Consider the following 21,455-nt stretch of genomic DNA (forward strand, 5'->3'; position numbering starts at 1 on the left):
TAAGCAATGGTATGATATATCCTACTAACGTAGGCTTATCCTACTAAGTGGGATCGTTTACTTGGATTAACTTACACCATAATATTCTATCAAATACCATATTCCTATCCAAATTGTTAATCTCAAGATCATTTTTAATAACTTATCTTATAGTTTTTCTAGATCTTCTTTTACCTCTAGTTGTTTGACTCATCTCCATCTGATCTACTATCATTATCACAGAATCTACAAGTCTTCTCAATGACTTGAGTCTCTTTACTTAACCTTCGTTCAATCATTATTTTCCTTAACTTCATGGTATGCCTCGTAATTTTAATCTCCCTATAATTTGCACAATTTTGTACATCCTTATTGTTCTTATAGATTGAAACTAAAGTGATTCTTTTCCATTCATTCGATATTTGTTTTAACCTCATTATTTCATTAAAGAGTTTGGTGAGTCACTCAATGCCTTTATATCTAAGAATTTTCCATACTTCAATAGATATATTGTTTGACCCAATTACCTAACTATTACTCATTCTTTTCAACTCGTCTTTTACCTCTTGTTTATGAATCCGACGATAGTAATTATAATTTCGATCCTCTTTTCTAATGTTTAGTTTGCTAGAGTCCACTGAGATAATATATCCTTCATTAAATAAATAGTAAAAATATGTCTCCCTCGTATCATTTATACCTTTTTTCTGAATCAAAACTTCGCTTACTTTATCTTTAATACACTTCATTGGATTCAAATCTCTTATATTTCTTTCTCTTCTTTTAACAAACCTATATATAGATTGTTCTCCCTCTTTAATCCCTAAAAATTGATATAATCTGTCCAAAATTTGAGTTCTTGAAAAAAAAACACAACAAACTATATTAGCATGATCAAACAAAAAGCATTGAATGAGAGGATTGACTCCTATTCAACATCTAGGCATGTTATTGGAAATGCAACCACGTTACACTAAAGAATAAATTTATCTTCTATTGTGGTTTTTTCCAACTCAAATAAATTGTATTAGGGAGGGAAAAAAATAACATTAGGAGAACAAACAAAGCGACTAGTTAATGCCTGTTCAAGATAAAAAAAAAAGGTTAGATTGTTTGGCCCAGACAAGTTAAGTCATGGATAACATTGTTTCATTTCATTATTATTAAACAATTATGAAGATTCCCAGCCTGATATGTGACTGGGGGAGGGTGATTGATGATAACTATAAGGTCAAATATATTGTCACTATCATTTCAATGACCTACATAACACAATAATATTACTACAAGCAAACATTAATTACTTTAAAATACAAAGTACTCAAGTTAAGTTACTATATGTGATAAAACAATTAATAATTGGCATTGTTCCTTATGAATCTCTATCCCTCTTTCTCTCTCTCTTTCTGTCCTAAATATTTGAAACAATGAACAATAGGAATGAAAGTCAACGATGTTTCACTTATAAATAACATCTGTTGAGTTTTATGAGGTATGTGTGTTTGTATCAGAGAGCATATAGCATAAGAGAAATGAAGAGGAGTAGAGATACTGAGAAGAGATCAGAGATAAACTCTGCCATTGAAGAACTTTCAGTTCTTGTTATAGTCAAACCTGGAGAAAATCATGAAGCTGCACCTGCACGCATCCCAACCAAGCCTTTCCTATCTCTATGTTACATGATTCTACAATTTCTTGGTTATTTGTTGCTAACTTCTTCTCCTTATTTTCAAACATGATAATGATTAAAACCAAACAAATTATTGATTGTTTGTTTCTGTTGCAGATAAGGTAGGCCCAACAATGATTGTTATTAGACAAGACATTCACCAGAATATTAAGGTAACAAAAACAAAGCATGAGATAGTTACTTTTTTTCGGTTAAGACTTACACATTGAGTTGTGTGTCATTGTAGAGGTTGGAAGCTATGTATGAATCAAACCCTTTGATCAATTCAAATTTGGTTGAGATATTGAAATCAGAAACTAGCAAAGGCATTGCAAAGAAGAGGATTAGTGGCAGTAAATCCTTTGTTTGGCTTACTAGGTGAACAATCATTAATTTTTTCAAGAAAAATTTGATTGTATAATTTCCATATGAAAAAGTTTTTCTGTTGTATAATTTTTATTTAAAGATGTGCGATTATGCAGATCCATTGATTTCACATCAGCATTGTTACAAGCATTACTAGTAAAAGATCCTAAAAAGAGTATGGAACAAGCAGTTCAAGAGTCTTATGATGCAACTTTGAAACCGTGGCATGGATGGATTGCATCCGCGGCTTTCAGAGTAATAATAACCATTTCTTCCTTTTCTTTTCTTTCATTTTTCAATATTGAACTATTGAGTATAGCTCGTAGTTCTTGATGAGGAACTACAGTCGCAGACGTAGACACAATTGGCCGAACATCCTTAAACATGGTCATTGTTTGTGTTCTTCAGGTTGGTATAAAGCTAGTACCTGATACTAAAACTTTCATGGATCTCATCAGTGAAAAAGGCGAAGATTGTGACATCCTAATGGAGAAAATTCAGATTTTGGTTTCATTGCTAGTACCATTTCTGGAGGATATCCATTGTATTCTAGTAAGCTTGATTTCATCCTTTCTGACATAAGTTATGCTCATTGGATTTTCTGTCATATATTTATCTGATGAATATTTATTGATGTTGCAGAAAGTGTATAAATTGGACAAGCTTAAATCAAACTGAAGTTAACATAGAAAAGCTGATTTAGAACTAGAACTTTTCTTAGTGGATAATGTATAGTTTGGTTTCATGTAAAGTACTTGTACAGTAAAATTTTGTATCATCAAGCTTTGTAGTTACAAGTTTGCATCAGTGTAAGACTTTCAACATAGCCTAAAATCAAAATAAAATAAAAAAATTCAAACAATGAATCATGTCCATTCCCACAATGAGTTTTTCAAGTCATTTGAATTATTTGAAGGATCTTGAAGTGCAATCAATGCTGCAACTAAGCCAGCATTGCTTGCTATGGTTGGCTCAGTAAATCTTTGGTTGCTTCTTTGATCGATGAAATTGTCGTGTGTGTCTGGTCCTCCCACCATGGCTCCCAAAAGAACTTGCGGATTCGGATTTTTAGAGTTTAGCCATGTTTTACCATCATTGCAATTGTAGAGCCGTTTATCCCAAGGGATCGACGCACTTCTATGATGAACCTGGACTGGAAACTTGTCGCCGTATCCCACTAAATAACTCATTTTCATAGGATTTTGTCCTAAGATGTATTTAACCTGAAACACAAGGAATCTAAATTTTAGACTATTTCCAATTCATATGTGTTTCCATACAAAATGGTTAGAACTCAAGAAGGCTAGGAATTTGCCTGAGAATTAGCGAAATCACGAAGCATTGCAACTGAGAATTCATCGGTTTCGCAGCTTGCACCGGATATTTTGAGATGATCAATGTAATCACTATACAATTTACTGAGAAAAGATGCTGTTGCAGCATATTGGAGTAATGGCCCATTATCAGGTTTTGGAAGAATCAATCCACCTACAATCATGTTTTACATGAATCATATACTATTATAAATCATAATGTATATTTCATTTAATCAAAGAACTAATTAACTAATTACCAGCTGTTCTGCTCATATATTTTTTGAAAAGGTAAGAACACATGAGGGAGTGAGTAGAATTTGATGAAAGTTTCAAAACATCTTCATAAGGAAAGCCAGGATCACGGAAATATCGAATACCAGCAAGCAAAACCTGCAAATATTACATCAAAAAACATGAGACTACTAAGTTACTAACAACCTTTTTTACTCAAATTCGTCTAAAATTCATCTCGAGTGTCGGATTAAAGTTACCGCAACAGCATTGAGCTTGTTATTCCAGTAAAACACTCCTTTGTCTAACATTGTTTCATCACTCTTTGCTGATAAAAAAAACTGAGTTGCATTTGCAAGATAATCAGTGTTCTTAGTAGCAAGAAACAACCAAGTAGCTCCCCAAGCCAACTCATCTTTGTAACTAGATGAGTTATAAAGCATTCTTGCTTGTTTTCCACATGCATCAACATTGGTGTAGGTTCCTTGCTTCTTAGGATCTTCCTTTGTAACTACCTCATATAAACTTTCTGCTGCTTGAGCTAGTTTCCCTGAGTAATCTTTGTCTTCTTTGAATACCATCGACGCCGCAGATAATGCTGCAACAACTTCACCACCTAAATCTGTAGCTGAGCCATCACAAACCGAAACTGGTCTACCATAACTCATGTCTTCAGGTCTTTGCCAGCAATTTATATCATTTGGTTCATTATTAGTACTAATAGTACTTCCAACCTAATAAAATTGAAAAAAAAATGTACCAACTATTAGTAAATGATTCTTCGAGTCTTTATGTCAGTATATGATTCTGAATACGAAATAAACATGATACGAAATTTATATCTTGCCTGAGAATACAGTATAAGGTTGGATTCAGATGAAGTAATAAACACCTTAAGCAAATAGTCAGTACCCCATTTGATGATATCCTTAACATGATCAAGTTCGTCAATATCAGCGAATTTCGTTTGATATTCCATTGCAGTCCAACTCAACAAGGTCATAGTATAAGCTGTGGTGAAAGTAAACTTAATGTTGTTTCCTGAATCATAATATCCACCAATAAGATTAGTCTTCACCGAATTTCCATCTTGTAATCCTGAGTCTCCCCTATACTTCACTGAACTGTTCCTTGGATAATTCCCAGCTACAACATAATAAATATTAAAATTAAAATCACCAGACACAACACTGGCACAGACACATGCACCAGACACGACACTGACACAATGTGTGCAAAACAAAGAAAGCTATGAAGCACTGATACAGACACCAGAGACACTTATAGAAGAGAAGTAAGTAGTACATTTTTGAGCATCATAAAAAGTTAGAGCTTGGTTTATAGCCAACTTGAGGTTGATTGAAGAGTCTTGATGCTTATGCTTCTGAGGTAAAAAGTGTAAGAGCAAAGCCAGTCCTATGATAGCAAAGAACATTGCTACTGCAACAATAATAAAAAGATGGAAGTGTTTCTTATCAGTGATGACTAGATTGCAGTCAACAGATTTTGGATATTTGGAAGGGATGGATTCATAGGAAATAGATGATTTAGGAGTAAGGTTGAAATCAAGTGCTATGGAGTTCCAGCGGCTTGATGAAGGGAGAAGACGACCAGCTTCTGAAACTGTGTGCATATATGTCACAGGGTTCTTCTCTGGCTTTGTTGTTGGTGGCATGATTTGATTATAAATTCATGTTAGACTTCATTTTGTTGTTAGTTATAATGTGTTAAATTTGAATTGATTGAATTGGGTTGATATTTCAAAGCATGAGTTTGTCTTTTTGTTGGCCGTCCAAATTGTACCTTTGCATGGAAAGTTTAAATGTAAGTCATACAAATAAAGGCAAAAGTTTAGTGCTAAAATTGTTTAAAACAAGGGATTAAGATCAAAATCCATTGATGCTGCAAGGCGTCCGTGTAAAAATTCAGTATATTGCCGAATATAAGGTTAAAGTGCATCTTGAAATGAATCACTAGAGTATATATTTATAGTTTTGGTCTTCCTCTTCTTTTTTATACTAATTTAACATTTATATTTTAAACCAACACCAATAACCTACTCCTTAATTGAAAACGATATATCCATATCCATTGTCTACACAACCAATCATAATAATAAAAAAAACTATCATTCTCTACCATAAAGAGTATGATCACTTAAAATTATAAACTCCAAAATATTTAAAAATATTTTTATCAATAATCATATTTCAAAAATCTATAATACTCCATTATAAAATACACATTTCATTTGAAGTAAAACTACTCCAAGAATTTTATATTGTTATCACCGACAATCAGTGTTCAAAAGAACTAGTATATTCTATTATAAGGAATATATTTCACTTGAAAATAAACAACCCCAAAGATTTTAACATTATCTTCACCGATAATCATAGTTCAAAAGAATTAGCATACTCCACCATGAAGAGTTTAATTTTATTAGAAGTTAAATCATTCCAAAAAAATTTACATTGTCTTCACCAAAAATCATAGTTCAAAAGAACTATTATACTCCACCATCAGGAGAGTATGTTTCGTTTGAAGCTAACAGCTCTGAGAACTTTCGCATGTAAAAAATTAGGCTAAAAATTTATGGGGAAACTTCCTTATTGGTGTGAACCTCTTCATCCAACGATGTAATTTCACAACACACATTGCATCAATGTCAATCAATACTTCTGTACTAAACAACACCTTGTGTAATCTTGATTGTACCAATACACCCTTAAATTGAAATTTCCGTAAGTCAAAAATGATTCTTCCATCAATTTTTTCTAATCCAAATTCTCAGTCGAACTTGTGATTCTAGCTTAACAACACTTTCATAACACCACCCTTTTTTATGTGGAAGATATGGCAAAGATGTAATCACAAAACATACTAATTAAGAACTCTTATCCACCCACGGGTTGAATCAAAAGCTCTAATGTTAGTTGTTGGAAAAATTTTATCCTAGAGAAAATAAATAAGACAATCATAATAGATAATACATAACGTGGAAACTCTAAAATAGGAGAAACAACCACAGTCGTTGTCAAAAGACAATCGGAGAATAGCACTGTGCAAATTGTTATATCATATAAATTACTCACAATCACCCCATGACCCTCAGGACACCTACATTCTTCAAAGGAAATATATAACTACATCTCACGCCACTCTATCACTAGAGTATAAGAGAAAAAGAAAAGAAAAAGTTAAATATAAGTTTAAAGTGCTTCTACCGGAGGTAACTAGTAACAAAATACTATAGTAGATATATATATATATATATATATATATATATATATATATATATATATATATATATATATATATATATATATATATAGTTTTTATCTTCTTCTTCCTTTACAACATAAGTGATGTGAGAATTCTTCAACATTTATATTTATAGTCAACACTAATAAATCAAAAGATAAAAACATGATGAATTTTCAATTCTAGTGATACTCAATAGTGTTGAGAATCAAATGTGAAGAAGAAGTCCCACATTGGTTAGAAAAGGAAAGAATGAACACTTTATAAGTGAGAGAACACACACACCTATCACCTTAAGATTTTAGGTGGACAAGTAATGTGTATCTCACAAAGTGTGTCCCAAAATGTAAAAAGTGCTCCCTCATTGACCCCCTTGAAGTGCCTCTAATAGTGGTGACATGAGTCTGGTTTTGAGATAGAGACCGGCTCACTTATATCGAAACACTTCTCGTAGATGATGGGTAGAAGGTGTTCCGTTGAAGAGTGTCAATGGTGGTACAAGTGTATGTGGAAGAGAGAGCTTCCACGTGAGAGGGAGCATTATGTAAGACTCAAGTGTGAGGAAGAAGTCCCACATGGGTTAGAAAAGGGAAGAATTAACACTTTATAACTGAGGTAACCCACTCACCTATTATGTTAAGGTTTTAGGTGGACAAGTGGTGTGTCTCTCAAAATGTGTGTCCCAAGTGTAATATGCTCCCGTGTTGACCCCTTCGAGTAGCCTCTAACAGTGATATCATGAGCCTTTGGTTCGAGAAGGGACCGACTTACTTGTAGTTGAAGAAAGTCAACGGATACATGTAGTTGAAGAGAGTCAAGTGATACATGCTTCCACATGAGGGGGAACATTGTGTGTAGACTCACACTTGAGGGGGAGTGTTGAGAATCAAGTGTGAGAAAGAAGTCCCACATTGGTTAGAAAAGGAAAGAATTTAAACTTTATAAGTGAGAGAATCCACACACCTAACACCTTAAGATTTTAGATGGACAAGTGTTGTGTCTCTAACAAAATATGTCCCAAGTATAATATGCTCTCTCGTTGACCCCTTCGAATAGCCTCTAACAAATAATACTAGTATTTTTTAATAATGTTTTAACTTAATTTTTGATCAACACTACATGATTTTAGCAAATTATAGTAGGAGCCAATATTACAATGGAAAGTGTCATTTCATCTTGAATTTCTCTAACAAAACAACTCTAAAATGTTTATACATTGTAAAAACACATCTATATGCAATCAAAATTTCACTTCTCAAATTTATATTCACACTTACATTTTTCTATTGATAAATCTCCATCCTCCCTAAACCCTTTTATGACAAACAAGTTCATTGTAATATTTCAACTTTCTTGTTTTGAAGGGTCTTGCTTTTGCAAACTACAAAACCATTCATTTTAGCATGCTGGTTGGCTGTAGAATGCATAAGCCATATTTAGGCTTGAATATTGAAATTTTCTTGCAGGACTTAATCCTTTCAAGTCCTATGTACTATCAATATTTATATTTTTTAGTAGCTTCTACATCATTTCAAGAAGTTTATTTTGGAATAAAAAAAGAGGAAGGAGAGGTTAGAGTTGAAATTGGAGTTTTGGATTGCAAATATATTTTGGAAATAAATGAAATTAATAATAATTATCATGTGTTTATAAATAATTTGGTAATGTGTAAATATGGCTAAAGTAAATTGTGTTGTTGCTGGCTAATAAAGTAGAGAGAAAATGAGAGAAGTTTGGCCTAGTGATAAAAGAAGATGGAAGAACAAACAAATTCTAGAACTTGAGGAGAAATGAAAATGGATTTCACTTTGAATAAAAACAGATTTTAATTCATTTATTTTAATAATCAAATATAGTTGCAGATGAATATTTTTATTTAAAAGTAAGAAAACACTTCATCTGTTTTTTTATAAGTCGCTTTGAATACGAGTGAAGTGGATCTATGAGTGACTTGACCTATCAATCTTTTTAAGTCGCTTTTGGATACTGAGTGAAATGGATATAAGAGTGACTTAGTCTATGCTAACAACCATATGACATATTCTTACTTTTTGTATGTGTTATGATGTAGGAAGATTTTTTAAGCCATTTGAGTTTGTTTCATACTTAGAAATAGTGTTAATATTTTCTATAATTTTCTATTTTATTTTTGTTTTGGATTAAAAGTTTATTAGAGTTTCTTTTTAGGATTTCTTTGATTCTGTATTTAAACATTTTTGGTGTGAGTCACCGATCATCTTTTAATATAATAAAATTTAGTATTTTCTTTATTTGGAGAATTCTAGAGCTTATTTGTGGCGTGGAAACAATCACTATGTTGTTATTGCTGAAAATTCGAGTTCTGAAGAAGAAGAATCCTACGAGGAAGAGGTAGTTGAGCATGGGAATCGACATATCCATGATTATCGAGTGAAGGATGATATATACACTGTTATTCTATGGAACGATGGCTGATATATACACTGTTATTCTATGGAACGATGGGAGTGGATGAGTTTCTAGATTGACAGATCGACATCGACAGGTTCTTCAACGTCATGGATGTCCCTAAGAACAATCAAGTTAAGAAGGTAGCGATCAAACTACATTATACTACTGTTGTCTCGTGGGATAAATTTGTTGTTCAGAGGCAGAGGCAAAGGAAACAGCCAGTCAAAACTTGACTAAGAATGAACCAATTGATGTTGGAGCGATTTTTACTAGAGGATTATGAACAAATTGTTTAAAAGATGTATATTGAGTGTGTTCAGGAAAAGAGAACGGTGACTGAATATACATCTGAGTTTATGTGTTTTTGTGAGCGCAATGAATTGGGAGAATCAAAGATCCAGAAAGTGGATCAACACATTAGTCGTAAAAAGGGATCCTTGCAGGAGAAGATGGATTTACAAAACTGCATGAATCATAATTGAGACATCTAGTCTAGCTTTGAAGGAAGATTTAATAGAAAAGTCCCCTTGAAATTTCTTATCTTTGATGTATTCGCCCCAGAATAACTTTGAATTAGCAAGAGACAAGAAAAAGAGTGCATCAATCAAGGATTCCAACCTTGAGAATGAAAGGACTAGCATTCCTAGCGGTGTGCAGCAGGGTAAAACACCAGTCTAGAGGCAGAATAATCCATATGCTAAATCCACTAGAGACACGTGTTATCATTGTAATGGAAGAGGTCGCATATCAAATGTTTTTCTAACAATGTGAGTCGATGCTGTTGCGGAAGAAATGGAAGAGGAAGAAGAAAGAGAATGACATGCAGTTGAGAACAATGAATATGTAAAGGTTAAGGTTGTAGAGTAAGAATTTGATGAGAGGGTAAATTTTGTGTTGCAGAGAATTTTACTAGCATCTGAAGATTAAGAGAAGCGCAAGAATTTTTTTAAAACACATATTCCAATCTGATTGTGGATAGTGGCAGCACGGAAAATATGGTGTCGCAGAAATTGACTGAGTATTTGAAGTTACCCACAAAACCCCATGAGAAGCCATACACCCTCAGCTGGGTAAGTAAGGGCTCCAAAGTTCTCGAGTAACACTAGTTTGCAGAATTCCTATCTCCAGCAGAAAACATTACTTAAAAGAGGTACTTTATGATGTTCTTGATATGGATGTTTGTCATATTTTACTTGGTATACCTAGGTAGTTTGATAATGATATCATTTATAAAGGACAGAATAATGTGATGGTGTTTACATGGGGCACACATAAAGTTGCTATGGTTTTGCACTTTGATAAAAATCCACGAGGAAAAAAACCTAGTTTCTTGGTGATGACATAGAGTGAAAAGGAACTAGATGAGACTTTTAAAGAAACTTAATTTTTTTTGCCAAGTGATAAGTAAAGGGCTGATGAGTGTTGTAAAGGAGGAAACAACAGTTCCAAAAGAAGTGCTAAGGATCCCTAGAGAATTTCAAAGAATTAACCATAGATGAGCTACCAAACGATTTGCCTCCTATCTGAGATAAACGCCGAAAAGTTAATTCTTTTAAAATGAGAGACGATGTGATAATGTTTGTGCGTAAGGAGGGGTTTCCAGTTGGTACTTACAACAAGCTGCAGCCACACAATTATGACCCGTGACCTGAAGGATCAATGATAATGCTTATGTGGTAGCTCTCTCGAATTTCATTAATATATCAAATACTTTCAATGTTGTTGACATTCATGAATATTAAGTAAAAGAGACTTTTTATCAAGAAGAGAACTCGAGGTCGAGTTCTTCAGATATGGAGGAGACTGATATAAGAAAGACTTTTTAAGTCATCCGAGTTTGTTTCAAACTCAAAAACATAATTTTAATATTTTTCGCAATTTTCTATTTTATTTTGTTGGATTAAAAGTTTATTAAAGTGTTTTTTTTTTTTTAATTTCTGTTTTGGATTGAAAGTATATTAGAATTTTTTTTTTCTTCTCTATTTAAACATGAGTCTAAGATTATTCAAAAATTATTATTTTTATCTATCATTTCCGAATGCGTTATGATCAAAATCATTTATTTAATCTAGACGTCACCATACAATTGTGTATCAAGATAAAAAGTAAGCCCAGATAAGTCCTAAAAAATAATGTGGTCTTACTTTTTGTTTAAGTTCATTCCAAAGAAAACAACAGTACATCTAAATAAATTCATTTAAAAACCTTAAATATTATAGTTCTTCAAATAAGAACTAGGAAAGGACCCGTGCGTTCGCACGGGTCATACAAAGTCGATATAAATAATAAATAAATATATTACAATTATTAATAAATATATATAAAAGATACGCAAATTAAAATGAAAAAACATTTGAAATTATAATTGTCATATAAATATTAATTTAATCTATCATGATTAGTCATCTACCCGTGCGTTCGCACGGATAGCACAATGTTATAAATAATAAACAAATATAAGAAATTATGTATTCATCAATCATAATTGTCTCATGTTAAATTTAATTTTATAAGAAGTTTCGGCCCGTCGAAAATGTATGTTTTTCATAAAAAAATTTATGTATTTATCAATCATAATTTTATCATGTTTTTTTTTTATAAAAAAATAAATAACACTAGCAATTTCTTTAGTATAAATGTTAACATTTTATCATATAAAAGAAACCAATAATAATATTTAATCAATTTCTCACACATTTATTTCAATTGTTAAAAAGACTATAAAACCTAGATAATTAAATACTTTATATTTCACACATTCGCACGTCGCACAATGTGGTTTATTTTTTGTTTGAAATTATTAGCTTTTTGTTTTTGTATTTGAATGTGGATTTTAGAAATAAAGAAATATATAGTTCTATCTTTAACTTTATAATATTAATTATAACACGATTATTATAATTAATATTTATTGTAATTAATCCATTGTAGTTAGAGAATTTGAATAAATATTTTATGTTGAACATTTTATTCTATTTTTTTGAAATGTTATCGCGTATCACAACTTGTTAATAATTATGAACATACTAATTTGTACCGTTTAATTTGCGGATTTATGCCGATCGAGTTAAACGGACGGGTCGGTTTGTATACTTAGCTCTAATTATTATTCAAGTTAAATTAAAATAATAAAATAATTTTTAAAATTAAATATTATTATTATAGTTAGCATTTATCATAATTAATCCATTATAATTAGAGAAGTAGAATAAATATTTTGTGTTGCGTTAATAATTGCAGATAAATAAAGCTAAATTCGGTTAATTTACGGATTTATGTGGACCGAGTTAAACAGGGCGGTTTAGCCCACATACTCAACTCAAATTATATTTAGAGAAGTTTTTTATATGAAATAAAATAAACAAAGAAATAGTTTTATTTAATGGGAAGAAAAACGAAGAGTTAAACATTGTATGAAGAGTTTATTACCACCCAGTAGCACATGCACGCTATAGGTCATCATTACTATGGTATGGATAGCGATAGTTACTATAGATAATGGCTGGGTGGAATAACTTGCAATGAAAAAGGAAGAATTTATTGCAACTTATTTTCTTATGCAATTTAATTTCATGATTATTACCCTGAGCATGATTGGACAATTAAAAAGCGAAAGATATTAACAAATTAGACTACAAAAGGTTTATTTTGAGAAAATAAACTGGACAAAATATCATGACAGTAAATATGCAATAATTAATTCGTTATCTGATAAAAAAATAATAATATTGTTAATAACAAATTAATGGATCAAATTATGAGATTATTTCAAATGATGTGAATAACAAAATATCTACCCTGACATGTAATTTTTTCCAATCTTCAAAAAAATATTCAAAAAAATATTCATTATGTCAAATTACAAAATACTGTTTTATAATTTATTAGTTATTATTACCAACCTAGTGACATATGCACGCTATAGGCCATCATTACCATGGATAATGGCTGGGTGGAATAACGTGCAATGAAATGGAAAAATTTATTGCAAACCTATTTTCTTATGGAATTTAATTTCATCATTATTACCCTGAACATGATTGGACAGTTAAAAAGCGAAAATATTAACAAATGAGACTATAAAAGGGGTATTTTGAGATAATAAAGTGGGCAAAACATCATGACAGTAAATATGCAATAATTAATTCGTTATCTGATAAAAAATTATGTGGTACTTTTACAAATAAGAAAATTATTTTAGAATTAAGAATACGGTTTTAAAATATGCAGTATGCTCTCTTAATATAAACACATATAAACACATATAAACTATTTTATATATTTATACATTGTCTTAAATCGATCTAGGTTAATTAGTTTTAAACCGAAATACATACAAATATAAAGATTTATTATTGATTCATTTGATTTTTTTTCAATTTTTAAAAATAAATTGTAACAAAAATATAGAACATTTATTATTATTTAATCTGATTTTACTCATTTTCAATGAATTCAAATGATACGATTTTATAATCTTAGAAATGTTATAAAGCCAAAAAAAAATCTTTTTATCGTTGGCGAATACTTATATCTTTTAATTCTTTAAAATCATGGTTCAAAAATGTTATAGCTTTGTAGCCAATAAAAAAACTATAGCATTAATATTGTTTTAATACAATATGTTATCATTAATTTAAAAATAAATACTATTTTAAATATTACACTTAATTTTAATTTGTGAAATTTCTTCAAAATTATTTTTTTAAATTGAATCTCTTTAGTTTTAGAATTTTATATATATATATATATATATATATATATATATATATAGATATATAATTATAAAAAAGTAATTTATTTAATTATAAAAAAAAGTAATTTATTTAAATTTAATTTTTTTTAAAATAAGATTAAAAAAACATCTATCATATGAACACAATTAAGATGTCTGCATTGTAATGTTTTTGAATAAACCATTAGATATCACATCTTGATTCCTTGCATATTCTTCCATACCCTTTTGATTTGTTTCATCGTTCAATTATGCATTTCCAATCTGCAAAAAAATATTCATTATGTCAAATTACATACACTCTTTTATAATTTATTAGTTATTATTATTATTGATGATGATCATTTTGATTATATACCATGATCTCAAAATTTTGTTGTTTTATAATTTAGAGAGTTGTGTTGAAAACACGGTAACTTAAACATATTTATCTTCCTATCACAATATAGTCATAATAAATAAATAAAATAAAAATAATAATAATAATAATAATAATAAGTAAAATGGAAAAAAAAAACTAAGAAACAGTAAAAGTGGACGATGGTAACTGCCCCACTCCCTTAACCTATTTTTTAGAAGAAAAAAAAAGTAATTTGAAAGAATTAAAATTAAATAAAATATAAAAAGAAAAAAAATATTTTCATTTCTTCATTTTAAATGTCATTATTTCTTTTGCCCAGAAAAACTCAAACAACCAAAACTTACCTACACAAAAAATAACACACATTACATTTCCCCTTTCAGAAATTTTGCTCATAATAAACCAAAGTTCAAGAAGAAATTTGAAAATAGTCTGCATCTAACTAATTTAAAAACATATGACTAATCTAAAACAGTCTACATTTAAAATGAAAAACTCTTTTATGCATGGGGCGGAAAAAATCGATTTGTATTTTATGTCGGTTAGTTTTCTGGATGGGTATGGAACATATTGAAGATGCAGAACAACATTATCGTAATGCTTTTTTGGTGAGTAGGAAGTGTGAATTGGTGGACATAAAATGTCATAATATATAGACTTATGAGAGGAGTAAAGAACAATAATGGTGGCAATTGAAGGGTTTTGTAGCATTGAAAGAGGAGGAATAGTGAGAGAAACCAAATGATAAATGTTTAGTTTCAATGTAGATTTTCAAAAAATGTGGCTTAAATTTATTGTTTCAATGAAGTGTGAATTCAAATGGGTATAGAAAAATGGAATGTAATTATTAAAAGATAAAAAGTAATTATTAAGAGATAAGAAGTAATTAGGTGGATGTAATGACTTTTAGGGGCATGATAATCTCTCTCAAATTGGTTTTTATAAGGGTAATTAAGGTAATATGTATGTCTTCTACTTTATTATATTAAAAGTAGATAAGGGTAATTAAGGTAATATGTATGTCTTCTGCTTTATTATATTAAAAGTAGATTGGATTCTTTTTCGTTTTGTTTTCTTTCCACAGTCAACATAACAGAACAAATCTGAATTGAACTTCAAACAAACAAAAAAACTGATCGAGAGTCAGAAAATGGGGAACGTTACAGTTCCTTTTGTAGGGATGATAATTGCAGAGTGTGTTCAAGTCGCGTTAATCATATTAAGCAAACAAGTCATGGCACAAGGAATGACCAGTTTCATTTTCATTTTCTACTCCAATTCCATCGCTGCTCTTGTTCTTCTTCCATCTTCTTTCTACATCCACAGATTTCAACGTCCTCCAATTACGTTTTCTAGTCTCTCTGGATTCTTCTTACTTGGAGTACTTGGGTAAGTTCATCCCTCTTTTTCCACCAGCTGCATGTGCTAATACCAGAGGAGTTATGTTTTTTTTTTTCCAGGTATTTGGCGCAGGTTTTTGGATATGCTGGGATTTATTATAGCTCTTCAACACTTGCTACTGCGATGCTTAATCTTATTCCTGGTTTTACCTTCATACTTGCCGTTCTTTTTAGGTTCATACTCTTCCATTAACTTTAACTAATCATGATAAATGAAATACAAACATCAATTTTAAGTAGAAATCATGATTCTTTGAATACTGTCATTTAGCAGAAGGTTAACATCTCAAATGTGGAAAACTAAAATTAGGGTATATAATTTTTGCAAGTATTAGTCATTTTTGTTTTATGCCTTTGCCACTTGTTGCATCATTTTTGTTTTTTTAGTGGATGTTTGTTTCATTCGCCTATGGATGATATTCCTTGTTGTTTTATTGTTCATTATCTTTTGTTGCATTTCAACTCATATATCTGAATCTTAAAGAATTGAATCTATGTCCCTTCAATTTGGATCCTAATTTACAGTAAGCCAATATTGGAACCAACCAGACATGAAATGCTTTTTTTGACTTGTTTGTAACATCTTTGCTTTGAAGTCATAAAAAATTAGTATTACATTTGATAAGTTTGTCTACCATATTGAATGGTCTCCAGTAAGTAACCATTGTCTTAGCTGCAAAATTTGGATGATTTCATTGATCCTCATCAGTTCCCTTGCAAAGGCTTAATAATGGCTTTCCAAATACCATACACATGCACTTTAGATCACTTTAGAGAAAAAATTTACATATTTGTTCTCTCAATCAGATCTTCATTGCTATACATCTGTCTAAACTCATTTCATTTTGTGGTTTTAGAATGGAACAATTAGATTGGAAAAGCTATAGCAGCCTAGCAAAATCATTGGGAACAATAGTATCAATTGCCGGTGCTTTTATTGCGACTTTGTACAAGGGTGTTGCACTTCTCAAGACACCATCATCACCTGTAAACTTATCTCAGCAGCTAGCTTTCTCACAAGATACTAGTTGGATAATTGGAGGATCATTTCTAGCAGCTGATTGTGTAGTGGCTTCAGCATTTATAATAGTACAGGTGAAACAAACAAGCAATAGTAGAGATTTCACGATCTTCAATTTCAACTTGCTTCGAATGGCACCATTGTTTTGTGATAAGTTAATTATAATTGCCTAATTGGCCTTATTTCAGGCTTCTATTCTTAAGAAATATCCAGCAGGGCTGATTGTTGTATTCTTTTATTGTTTCTTCGTGGCCATTCTATCCGCCGTGACATGTTTGGTTGTGGAAAGAGACATCAATGCTTGGAGCTTGCAACCCAAGCTAAGGTTGCTATCAGTTTTATACTCGGTAATCAAGATGTATATTTTACTTGACGTACAAGTTAAGTAACAACTAGTAACTATGTATTGTATTTGTTTTGAAATCTGAAAGTTCACTGGTAAATATTTCCAGGGAGTGTTTGGCTCTGCATTTCAAGTTGGTGTGACTACTTGGTGTTTGCACCAGACAGGACCTGTTTTTGTTTCCATGTTCAAGCCAATAGGAATTGTCATATCGGTGGTTGTAGGTGTTGTCTTCCTCGGTGATGCATTCTATCTCGGAAGGTGGGTTGTGTGTCTGGTTTACCGTTGAGTTTATTGATGTAAACACGAATTTTAATGTTGTTTTTTAATGCAGTTTGATTGGTGCTACTGTGATTGTTATTGGGTTTTATTCTGTATTGTGGGGGAAATCCAAAGATATTGAAGCGATAAGCTTGGAATCAAGAGGCAACCAGGCTCCCCTTTTGAAGGAAAACAGCAGTGAAAACATATAAAGGTGTTACTTCATTTGAAAAGATGATGAAATTCTGCCAAGAAATTAGGCACAACTTCGATTGTCTTACGCGGAGAGTAAGGGAGACAATTCTGACTCCGAGAAGTATATATTTTTTCTCTTTTAATGGCGCTTGGATAGTTTCTCGATGAAAGTTATAGGTTAAATCATCAAGGATTATCTGAATGTAAATTGTTTTTTTAAACACGATTTATAATAATAAAACCTAAAGTTGTTAGTTGATTCATATTGACCACTCAGCAGCATAGTGATAAAAGTCTTGGATTATTGTTATTGTCATAAATTTTTTGAACTTTCCTTGTTACCTGTTTTGTGTACAAAATCCTGAAGAAAAACTATTGTTGTTATACTATATGTTCATTACAATTTGCTGTTCAATATAAGTACATGTTTGTGCTTGAGTTTTGGTTTATGTCCCTCCTTCCTTGTTCTAATATTTCCTTATTATGATATCATTTCCTTCAGAAAAACAACAATCTGAAGCATCTCCGAAAATAACCAAACTTAAGTCAATAAATATGATTCATCTCAGCATGATTTTTTGCCTTTGTTATGCTCTAGGAAGAAAGATTGGATTTTTATTCCTCTTAACTGTGACACCAACAACACTTAACTGTGACACCAACAACACTTGAATCCTATCTTCTAGGATGTTCAAAACCCAACCGACCCAATAGAAAACCGTAAAATCAAACCAAATTAAATTGGAACTGCAAAAAAACGCAAATGACTTAGATGTATTTGCGTCATTCTTTAACAAAACTGCACGGTTCAGTTCGGTTTGTAGTTTGTATTTTACAAACCAAACCAAACCGCATCATGATACAACTTACAACCCAAACTTCACTTAACCTACATTCAACCCAAACTCAAACCTATTATGTCTTAACCTTACGATTAAGACTGATTTTTTCTTCCTCACACTTAAGATTTCAGTTTAAGTCTTCTTAAATATCTCCTAGTGGTATCGCGCATTCTTCTCATCTTCTTTTCCAAGTATCGCATCTTCTTCTCTAGTCTTATCTTTTATGATCATATTGTTCTCTCTTTTAATTACGTTTTTAATGCACATCGTCTTCTCTAATCTCTCTTCTCTTATGTTATTTCTTTTGCATCTTCTCTAATATTACATCTCCACCTTTTCTATTTCATTTTAATGTTTTTTATATTTTTTTATGCTACTATTTTTTATTTTTTATTTCACTTTTGTCTAATTTTATTTTTGTATATTAAATGGAAAGTTGTTGTTTAAATATGATGAAATTTGTTTTTATTTAATAACTCATGAATAATTAAATACAAAGCTATGTTGTCATCTATATGTGTTTGTATGACTCAATAATTTTTTTTTAAAATCGAACCAACCCAAACAAAATTGTTTTGGTTTGGTTTGGTTTTACTTTTAAAAGTCAACCAACCCACACACTTTTTCTCTTGTAGTTTGAATGACTTTTTACGTCAAAACCGCCAAAATCACACCGCGAACACCTATACTATATTTAGTTTATGAGTTCTATGGAAGGATTTTCCATGTGGTTATAGGCAACGTTTTTTTTTTTAAGTTTCCCATAACATCTGCTATCACGGAGTTGGGTACTGAATCCATGCCTTCTTGCAACAGTCCAAGTTTAAGCCAAATTTAACCCGCCAGTCTGCACACATTTTTCATTCCGTCAAGGAATGATGAAAAGAAAGTGACAAGAATACTCCATGAAATTGCAAATGCTATTGATTATTGGAGCATACAAATGTGTCGGAAGCACATCATCTTCGATCAACACCAAAACAATTTTGTAATAAGATTCACACGTGACTCTTCTGAATTCTTTATTCCAAGCTACTTCAAGCCTGGAAAAGATAGCTTTCAACTCTGCATCTGTAGTAATATTAGTAGTGGTTGAATATGGCTCATATTACTTAGATAATTATGAAATGTTGAGATAATTATAAGTTGTTGAGAGAATGGTTCATATTGTTGAGATAATTGTGGGTAGATATAATTTTTTATTTAGGGAAACTAGGGATTAGAGTTTTAGATAATCTAAAACCTCATATTATATATATGGCTTGTAACACTGTAATCCATATGTAATTCACAAGACATAAATAAAGGGAACTATAACTACTCTATAGTCGCAGACGTAAGTAATTTGGTCGAACTACGTGAACAAAGCTTTTGAGTATTTTTCTTTACGCTGATTTGTATTCACATTTTTGTTCTAACAATTGGTATAAGATGACACTTAATCCTGGAAGTGCGAAATTCGAAGTGACTCAGATTGACGGAACGATAAATTTCAATTTAGGGCAAAGGAGGATTAAAGAATTGTTGGCTCAGCAAGGTTTACAAAAGACGCTTCATGATGAGAAATCGACAGACATCGTAACCGTTGATTGGAATGAGATGAAAGAGAAGGCCCGGGGTTTGATAAGACTTTGTGTTTCTGATGACGTGATGAATCATATCCTAGACCTCGCAACTCCGAAGGATAACTGGAATAAATTGGAAAATCAATACATGTCCAAGACATGAACAAATTCTTCGCGAAGCAACTTATCTATAACCTGAAGATGCAGGAAGGAGGCGATTTGCAGACTCGTGTCAATGAACAACATCCTTGCTGATTTGACACGACTTAGTGTGAAGGTTGACAATGAGGATAAAGCCAGTATTTTGATATGCTCTTTACAAGGCTCTTATGATCACTTGGTGACCACAATCACATACGGGAAGGAAAAAATCACGCTGAATTATATTTCTTTTACTCTTTTGCCACACGCACAACGTCACCAAAGTGTAGAGGAAAGTGGAGGAAGTTCAAATGAAGGTTTGTTTGTGAAGGAATGTTAAGACCCTGGTAGAGGCAAGGGTAAGGCAGTGAATTCTGGAAAGAGAATGAGGTTAAAGTCCAAGGACAGAAAAATAACATAATGTTATGGTTGCAAGAAAATTGGCCATTGGAAAAGGGACTGTCCAAACAAGTCAGAAAACTGTAGATCAACAAATGTAATTCAGCCTTATGGTTCTTGCACTGAAGAGGATTTGCTTTGCATTTCATCTGCAAAGTGCATCAATGCATGGATTCTTTATTCTAGGTGCTTCTACCATATGACGCTGCACTGGGAGTGGTTCAACTCTTTTAAACCAGGTGGTTTTGGTTTTGTCTATTTAGGTGATGATAAAACTTGTACCATCACTAAAAAGGGGCAAATTAAGATTACTTTAAATGATAATGGCGTGCGCATGTTGAGTGAGGTACGTTATGTTCCTGAATTGAGTAAGAATTTGATTTCTCTGGGTACTCTTCAAGCGAACGGTTATTCATTCCGGTCAGATGGCGATAGAGACATCATGAGGGTTAGCAAGGGTGCAATAAATGTGATGACGACAAGGAGGATTGTAGGCAACATTTATAAGTTGTTAGGGGCACAATTATGAGTGATGTAGAATCTGTTGAAACTGATAATGATGCAACCAAACAGTGGCACATGCGCTTAGTTCATCTCAGTGAATGTGGGATGACAAAACTACATAAGAGGAATTTGCTGAGGGGTGTTTGCAGTTGCCAATTGGATTGTGCAAGTATTGTGTTCTTGAGAAATAGTGTAGAGTTTGCTTCAAGACCGGGCAACACAAGACCAAAGGAATCTTATACTCTTTCCATTATGATTAAGGTAATGAGGGTACCTGGTAAAGCACAAGATGACGAGAAAACAAAGAGTAATGGAGAAAATGAAAGCTCTGTGTAAGGAACTCTGATAAGTGTCAAAATGTATTTATTTTGTGTATGTAAATAGTGGCACTTATCGATACTTTTGTTAATACCGTTTGAATAATTCCCCGTTT

The 21,455-nt window shown here is 31.7% G+C and overlaps 3 protein-coding genes across 3 annotated transcripts; 2 read left to right on the top strand and 1 right to left on the bottom strand.

The window, feature by feature from the left end:
* The first annotated feature begins 1,295 nt into the window (after window positions 1-1,295).
* Window positions 1,296-3,002, top strand: LOC131655655 (glycolipid transfer protein 3-like). Its single transcript, XM_058925491.1, has 6 exons — window positions 1,296-1,677; window positions 1,766-1,821; window positions 1,896-2,026; window positions 2,131-2,269; window positions 2,423-2,566; window positions 2,657-3,002. The coding sequence occupies exons 1-6, from the start codon at window positions 1,467-1,469 to the stop codon at window positions 2,690-2,692; spliced, it is 717 nt and encodes a 238-aa protein (XP_058781474.1). The 5' UTR covers window positions 1,296-1,466; the 3' UTR covers window positions 2,693-3,002.
* LOC131658006 (endoglucanase 25-like) lies at window positions 2,881-5,236 on the bottom strand. Its single transcript, XM_058927345.1, has 6 exons — window positions 4,867-5,236; window positions 4,409-4,707; window positions 3,822-4,295; window positions 3,588-3,720; window positions 3,330-3,502; window positions 2,881-3,237 (listed from the first exon to the last, which is right to left on the bottom strand). The coding sequence occupies exons 1-6, from the start codon at window positions 5,234-5,236 to the stop codon at window positions 2,881-2,883; spliced, it is 1,806 nt and encodes a 601-aa protein (XP_058783328.1).
* Window positions 5,237-15,408: 10,172 nt separating this feature from the next.
* On the top strand, window positions 15,409-17,840 carry LOC131655658 (WAT1-related protein At3g28050-like). Its single transcript, XM_058925492.1, has 6 exons — window positions 15,409-15,740; window positions 15,812-15,925; window positions 16,609-16,846; window positions 16,961-17,119; window positions 17,225-17,376; window positions 17,450-17,840. The coding sequence occupies exons 1-6, from the start codon at window positions 15,502-15,504 to the stop codon at window positions 17,586-17,588; spliced, it is 1,041 nt and encodes a 346-aa protein (XP_058781475.1). The 5' UTR covers window positions 15,409-15,501; the 3' UTR covers window positions 17,589-17,840.
* Window positions 17,841-21,455: the final 3,615 nt, after the last annotated feature.

This window comes from Vicia villosa, linkage group LG3, assembly GCF_029867415.1.
Source record: "Vicia villosa cultivar HV-30 ecotype Madison, WI linkage group LG3, Vvil1.0, whole genome shotgun sequence".
Lineage (NCBI taxonomy): Eukaryota > Viridiplantae > Streptophyta > Magnoliopsida > Fabales > Fabaceae > Vicia > Vicia villosa.

Excerpts from the sequence above, each read along its gene's own strand:
- LOC131655655 (XM_058925491.1), top strand. The coding sequence starts at position 1,467 with ATGAGGTATGTGTGTTTGTATCAGAGAGCATATAGCATAAGAGAAATG. Across the intron at positions 1,822-1,895 it reads ACATTCACCAGAATATTAAG|AGGTTGGAAGCTATGTATGA; the intron begins GTAACAAAAACA and ends GTGTCATTGTAG. Across the intron at positions 2,027-2,130 it reads TCCTTTGTTTGGCTTACTAG|ATCCATTGATTTCACATCAG; the intron begins GTGAACAATCAT and ends GCGATTATGCAG.
- LOC131658006 (XM_058927345.1), bottom strand. The coding sequence starts at position 5,236 with ATGCCACCAACAACAAAGCCAGAGAAGAACCCTGTGACATATATGCAC. Across the intron at positions 4,296-4,408 it reads ACCTTATACTGTATTCTCAG|GTTGGAAGTACTATTAGTAC; the intron begins GCAAGATATAAA and ends CAATTTTATTAG. Across the intron at positions 3,238-3,329 it reads GTGATTTCGCTAATTCTCAG|GTTAAATACATCTTAGGACA; the intron begins GCAAATTCCTAG and ends CTTGTGTTTCAG.
- LOC131655658 (XM_058925492.1), top strand. The coding sequence starts at position 15,502 with ATGGGGAACGTTACAGTTCCTTTTGTAGGGATGATAATTGCAGAGTGT. Across the intron at positions 15,741-15,811 it reads TTCTTACTTGGAGTACTTGG|GTATTTGGCGCAGGTTTTTG; the intron begins GTAAGTTCATCC and ends TTTTTTTTCCAG. Across the intron at positions 15,926-16,608 it reads ATACTTGCCGTTCTTTTTAG|AATGGAACAATTAGATTGGA; the intron begins GTTCATACTCTT and ends TTGTGGTTTTAG.